The sequence below is a fragment of the Vigna unguiculata genome, chromosome 11 (assembly GCF_004118075.2).
Source record: "Vigna unguiculata cultivar IT97K-499-35 chromosome 11, ASM411807v1, whole genome shotgun sequence".
Lineage (NCBI taxonomy): Eukaryota > Viridiplantae > Streptophyta > Magnoliopsida > Fabales > Fabaceae > Vigna > Vigna unguiculata.
In genome coordinates this window covers 1,345,318-1,352,675 of record NC_040289.1, presented here as the reverse complement: position 1 = coordinate 1,352,675, position 7,358 = coordinate 1,345,318, and the positions used below count along the sequence as shown (strand labels likewise).

The window sequence follows — 7,358 nt, the reverse complement described above, 5'->3', positions numbered from 1 at the left end:
TATATATATATATATATATATATATATATATATATATATATATCATATCTCTCATATTTTCACAATCCCTACAAATTCTCAACACATTATGATATTTCATAATGTAATATTATTCCTAATATTTCATAAGTCTGGATCCCAATTAAGTCTACATCAAACTTTCAAGATCAAAATGCAGACTTAAACGAATATTTACTGTAATATAAGATATTCACATGGTCAAATATTTCCATAGATGTGTTTCATTTGTTAATTAAATTATAATTGTTGCAAAAATTTTGATATTGTAATGACGACTTTTTTCTATTTAAGGGTCCATTTGAAGTTAAATTTGTAAAAATGGGTCTCTTAATTTTTTTTTTTGCTAAATAGGGTTAAGTCGTCAGGGTGGAGGACGACATTACAGGTGAAGTCGTCCTCCACCTAGCTGGTTTCTCTCTTTTTTTTTTCCAAAAAAGCAAAGTCGTTCTTATAAAGGACAATTTCTGTGTTTGTGCATGAAAAATGAAGTCGTCCTTATACATGACGACTTCACTTTTTCAGTTTTTTTTTTTTACGTAATTAATTAATTTTGATCTATTAAATACTATAATAAATCAAACATATCATAGAAGAATTTCGGTGCACTCATCTGCTGGTTCACCACCGGTTAAGAAGGAAATGATGGCAATTGCTAGTCGGTAGGAATTTTTGTACAGGTATTGTCTTTGGCAAGATTAAGAATGTTAAAAAAATACTATCAAACAATAGTGAAAAAGTGAAGAGATAAACAATACTATCAAACAAAAAAATAAACCAACAAAATTAATAACGTCAAAAAAAAAAACTGAAAAAGTGAAGTTGTCATGAATCAGAACGACTTCACTTTTCACGCACACAGAAACCGTCCTCTGTAAAGACGACTTTGCTTTTTTGAAAAAAAGAAAAGAAGAGAAACTGGCTAGGTGGAAGACGACATTACAGGTAAAGTCGTCCTCCACCCTGATGACTTAACCCAATTTTGAAAAAAAAATTCAACGGACCCTATTTTACAAATTTATGGTCAAATGGACCCTGAAATACAAAAAATCTTGTAATCACATATAACTGATAGCAATTTATTATGACAACTACTCCACGATGGGCACAAAACTCTATAAATTTCACACGTGTTTTTATCAAAGTTTAGAAAGTGAGAGTTTGAAACAAAAAAACACATTAAAGGAGTCTCGTGAGAGTGACAATGGGTGAAGGTAAGCTTTTATTCCTTTTTCCGCATTAGTTATACACAACATTTTGTATTTTTTAATATAATATTGTTAATCACATATTCTTTTTGGCAAAAACTTTATAAATAGATATGTCAAATTTTCATATGAACAAATCTTTTATATATTTATGAAATCTTTTGGATATCTATATTACATGAGTATTAATTATTTTAAATATTCTTGGCACTATTCATAGCAGTAATAACCATAGTGAAAGAAATCAAGCTATTTTTCAATACAAGAAATAGATGTATGAATTGAAAGACCATTAGATGCTTTGAAATATCAAATGTGTATGACATCTTATTTGTTTATAATTCACATATGTCAAAATTTAAAAAGTATCATATATATATATATATATATTCAAACCTTCCTTCCTCTCAATATTTTTACTGTTCCATGCTATAACCATGGTATCATTTATTATCATTTTCGAGTGTATAAAGTAAACATAATTTCTTATAGGTTAAAATATCCTTTGGTCTCAATTTTTGTCAAATTTTGTCAAATCAATTCTAATTTTGTTTTTGTGCTCAAATATATCCTAATTTTCGTCAATTTTGTTTAATATGGTCATTTTTTGCTAACACCGTTTAGATCATTAATGACTATGAACCGTGACTGCCACGAGTCACTTCGTATTTCTTTATCTTTTTATTTTTTTTAAATGTACACGTGTCAACCCAACAACGCGTGTTGAATATAAAACATTGATTTTAACACATGGCACACTGTTGGGTTAACATGTGTACCTTAAAAAAAAAATATTACGAAGTGACACATGACAATCACTGTTCATAGCCATTAATGATTTAAATGGTGTTAGAAAAAATGACCAAATTGAACAATATTGAAGAAAATTAAAACCTATTTGAACACAAAAATAAAATTAGGAGTGATTTAACAAAATTTGACAAAAATCGGAGAAAAAGATATTTTAAACTTTCTTATAAAGCATTGTAAATTTTAAACATATTTTGATGATATTGTTTAAAAAAAATTGTATTGTCTCAACTTTTACTTCACTTTTCTAATGACTTTAAATTGTATATAGTTATATTCGATAATCACGCTTGAACATAAATATTACTGCTAATAAAAAACTATTTATGGTTTGGGAAATTTTTATCATATATGTCGGAAAAATCAAATTGAAAAAGTTTGTCAAGAACACAACCTACAACTTTTTGTAAACTGATATTGTTATTCTGATATGAATTCTGGGATACTTCTCCTTAGTCGAAATACATAGGGACATTTGTTTAATTCTCTTAAGAATAAAATATTTTGTGATAAAATAATTATTTAATATCTTTTTACATATTTAGATAACTTCAATTTCAATGATATAATTATTTTTGTAATAATTATTATTTCAAATAAAAATGTATACATTTTTCAATCATAACATATAATACACTGATACTTCAATTTAAGTCACGTCGTATTCGTGTTCAATATGTATTTATGTATGATACTTTATAATATTTGTTTGATATTTATCAATGAAATATCTAATCTATAAAGCAATAGTACTTTTATGATGATAATAATTTATATTTTTTATGTTGACAACTTTAATATATATGATTTTAATTTAGATTCATCAAATAACAATTATATATTTATTATGTTTTTAAGAATTATTATACACTTTTCAATATTCATCTTTTACTGGTCAGGATCAAATAAGATCATTATTCAATAAATTAAGAAAATTAAATTTTTTTGTTTAAAATAGTTTTAATCAGAACCTTCCTTTCATTTCTTTTTGTCAAACTCTAATCATTGGACTTAAAATTATGGACAGTTTTAAGGGTTTTCATTTTAAAATGTCACATATATAACACATGGGTAGTTTTTATTTATCATAACAAAGTTGTCCGTATTTATTCTCATCACCACAAACTAAACCTTTTTAATATAGTAATGCAAATGTATTGTGCAACTTGATCATTTAATTACAATACTAGCGTTGACTTTTGTAATAATTGTTTTTAAAATATATGATAACAATTCAAAATTTATAAGTGTGTTCTTGGAATTCATACAGCACTTGAAGTTATAGTTGGAAATAGAACGAATATATTATATTTACATTTTTCGTTCAAGCTCTCTCACCTTCCATCTGCTAGTCGGTGTATTTAAATATTTCTTAACATGATTCATTCAGTATACAACTCACTCTTTCAGATAATAATAATAATAATATTCATTAACGAATACAGCTGTTGAAGATTGCGATCTGGGAAAGACTAAAAAATTATTGTTTGACTAAGCAACGAAGAAGAAAATGTTATCGAATATGTTATTGTCAGTTTCATTACTCCATTAACCTCTCTTGCACCGAGTCATTGGCAAATCCTAATACAGCACTTGAATCCATTCATCATTGTCTTAGCATGGCATTAGAACTTGTTGGTGGTGCTCTTCTTTCTGTTTTCCTTGATGTTGCATTCAAGAAGTTAGCTTCTTCCCAAATTCTCGATTTCTTTCGTGCAAGAAAGCTTGATGAGAAGTTGTTGAACAATTTGAAAACCAAGCTGAACTCCATCCATTCTCTGGCTGATGATGCAGAGAGAAAGCAGTTCACGAATTCATATGTCAGAAACTGGTTGGTTGAGGTCAAAGATGTTGTCCTTGATGCAGAGGATCTCTCGGATGATATACAAATGCTCTCCAAAAGACAAGTGGATGCTGATTCTGAATCTCAAACCTCTGCATGTTGTACGTTCAAGGTACTCAATTTCTTCAAATCTTCTCCTATTACTTCCTATAATAAGGAAATTGAGTCTAGGATGCAAGAAGTCCTTGACAAACTAGATACTCTCTTAAGTCAACGGGGTAATCTAGGATTGAAAACAGGTAGGGCTATTGGATCTGGGTTGGGCAATGAACTGCCACAGAAATCACAAACAACATCGTTGGTTGTTGGAACTGATATCTATGGCAGAGATGATGATAAAAAACAGATCGTTGACTGGTTGATATCTGACAACAACAATCCTAACCTGCCATCAATACTTTGTATTGTGGGAATGGGCGGGCTGGGTAAGACCACGCTTGCCCAACATGTATTCAATGACCCAAAGATAAACGAGGCTAAATTTGATGTCAAAGCCTGGGTTTGTGTTTCAGATGAATTTGATGTTTTCAAAGTATCAAGAGCAATTCTTGAGGCTGTTACTGAATCAACTGATGATAGTAGAGATCTAGAGATGGTCCACAAAAGATTGAAAGAAGAATTGACTCAGAAGAAATTTCTTCTTGTTTTGGACGACCTTTGGAACGAGAACCAACATAATTGGGAAGAAGTGCAGAAGCCCCTCATGTTCGGAGTCCAAGGGAGTAGGATTCTGGTCACTACACGTAGTAAGGAAGTTGCCTCTACCATGCAGTCAGAAGTTTACTCCTTAAAGCAGTTACAAGAAGATGATTGCTGGAACTTGTTTTCTAAATGTGCATTCCGAGATGATGATACTCAACCAAATCCAGAGTGTAGGGAGATTGGCATGAAGATTGTTAAAAGATGTAAAGGACTACCTCTTGCCTTGAAAACAATGGGAAGTCTATTATACAACAAATCATCTGTTTCAGAGTGGGACACTGTGTTCCAAAGCGAAATATGGGAATTTTCACAAGAGCGTTATGATATTGTTCCCGCTTTAGCGTTGAGCTATATCCACCTTCCTTCCCATCTGAAGGTCTGCTTTGCTTACTGTGCCATGTTCCCCAAGGATTATGAGTTTAAAAAGGAGCATTTGATGCACTTGTGGATGACTGAAAATCTCTTACATTGTCCTTCAGAAAACGTTTGCCAACAATACTTCAATGATCTACTATCAAGATCTTTCTTCCAACAATCAGGTGAAAAGGAAGATGTATATGTGATACATGACCTTCTAAATGATTTGGCAAAGTATGTTGGTGGAGGCATATACTTTAGGTGGGAAGTTGGTCAAAACGAGAAGATACAAAAAGTAACTCGTCATTATTCAGTTGAACTTGGACACAATCGATATTTTGATGGGTTTGGGTTTGGAACCTCATGCAACACAGAAAGGTTACGCACATTTATGTTGACAGGTAGGAGAATTCATTCTTACACCCGTTGCGGTGTCAATATGTCGATACATGAATTTTTCTCCAAGTTTAGGCTTTTACGAATTTTATCTCTGTCTCATTGTTCTAACATTACAGAGCTGCCTGACTCTGTTAGCAATCTTGAGCATCTTCGATTGTTAGACCTCTCACATACCATACTAAGTCAACTTTCAGAAAAGATATGTTCACTCTCCCACTTGCAAATACTAAAGTTGAACTATTGTATATATTTGGAGGAGTTGCCTTCAAATTTGTATTTACTCACCAATTTGTGTCGCCTTGAATTGATAGAGAATAATTTGGAAAAGTTGCCGCCGGGTTTGGGAAAACTGAAGAATCTTACAGTAGTAATGGAATCCTTTAATGTTGGCGATGGTTGGAGGGAGTTCGGTATTCAACAACTAGGAGAGCTCAACCTTGATGGACATCTATCAATTAAGGAGCTTCAGAATATTGAAAATTCAGTGGATGCATCAAAAGCATGTTTGAGGAATAAAAGACTCCTTATGAAGTTAGAGTTGAGATGGAGAGGGAATAGGAGGTTTATTGATTCGAAAAATGAAGAGGAGGTAATTAAGAATCTGCAACCTTCCGAAAACTTAAAAGAGTTGGCAATCTTAGAATATGGTGGGAAACAACTTCCAAACTGGTTACATTCATTACCGTACCTGGTGTCCTTAGAGTTGAATGGATGTGGGTATTGTGAACGTTTACCTCCCCTTGGACTTTTGCCATTTCTTGAGGACTTGAGTATTGATGGACTTGATGGGATAGTGAGTATTGATGCTGATTTTTATGGGAGCAACTCTTGTTCATTTAAGTCTCTACAAAGTTTGGTATTCTCCCATATGCGACAATGGAAAAAATGGGAATGCAAAGCAGGTGCTTTTCCACGTCTACAATATCTTACTATAACTTCATGTCCTAAGCTGAAAGGAGAGCTGCCAAAGCAACTTATTCCTTTGAAAACACTAACTATTAGAGACTGCCAACAACTTGAGGCTTCCGCTCCTAGGGCTCTAGATTTAAAGCTATATGACTGTGGAAAGTTGCATTTTGACTGGGCTACCATGAAAGGTCTCATATTGGAAGCATCATTGCTGGAAATTGTTTGGTCTGACACTGTTGAATATTTGTGTATTATCTTTAAGTCAATGAGTGATGATTGTGTCGCTATAAGGATCTTTCCATTGGATTCCCTCCCAAGACTCAGGAAGTTGTATCTCGGTGGGTTTCCTAATCTGCAGATGATTTCACAGGATCACGTTCAAAATCATCTTGTGGGTATGACAATCGAAAAGTGTCCTAAATTTGAATCATTGCCTGCAAACATTCATATGATGCTTCCATCTCTCAATGACCTAAACATAGAAGACTGTCCAAAACTTGAGTCCTTCCCTGAGGGAGGTTTGCCATCAAATCTAGAGCATCTGACAATAAAGAGGTGCCTTAAATTGGAATCATTGTCTGGAAACATGCATATGTTGTCTCTCAAGAATCTATGGATAGAAGACTGTCCAAAACTTGAGTCGTTCATTAAGGGAGGTTTGCCGTCAAATCTAAGATTTATGAAACTCAATAATTGCTCTACACTACTTGTTGACTCACTGAAAGGAGCATTCAGAGACAATCCTTCTCTCGAAAGCTTGACCATTGAAAAAGTGGATGCAAAATATTTTCCTGCTGAAGGTTTGCTTCCACTCTCTCTTACTGAACTAATAATGCGTGATTGTCCAAATCTAGAAAAACTGGACTATAAGGGTCTTTATCAACTCTCATCCCTCCAATCATTGCGTCTTGATAACTGTCCCAAGCTTCAATGCTTACCAGAGGAGGGTCTTCCCACATCAATTTCATTTCTTTACATAGCTCGTTGTCCAGTGCTCATTCAGCGTTGCCAAAAAGAAAGAGGCGAAGACCGGGAAAAACTTTCTCACATTAAACACTTGTATATAATGTGGTGAAGGGTTTGTTTTAAATAGTTATGCATTTGTTTGTTGG

General features: G+C 32.9%; 1 protein-coding gene across 1 annotated transcript; it reads left to right on the top strand.

Moving 5' to 3' along the window:
• Positions 1–3,574: 3,574 nt before the first annotated feature.
• LOC114170078 (putative disease resistance protein At3g14460) lies at positions 3,575–7,358 on the top strand. The gene is made up of 2 exons (XM_028055559.1): positions 3,575–5,339; positions 5,454–7,358. Exons 1-2 carry the CDS (start codon positions 3,656–3,658, stop codon positions 7,319–7,321), a joined length of 3,552 nt encoding a protein of 1,183 aa, XP_027911360.1. The 5' UTR covers positions 3,575–3,655; the 3' UTR covers positions 7,322–7,358.

Bases quoted from the DNA above. Each gene is read 5' to 3' on its own strand.
- LOC114170078 (XM_028055559.1), top strand. From the start codon at position 3,656: ATGGCATTAGAACTTGTTGGTGGTGCTCTTCTTTCTGTTTTCCTTGAT. The intron at 5,340-5,453 runs GTAGGAGAATTC...CTAACATTACAG, and splicing joins ACGCACATTTATGTTGACAG to AGCTGCCTGACTCTGTTAGC.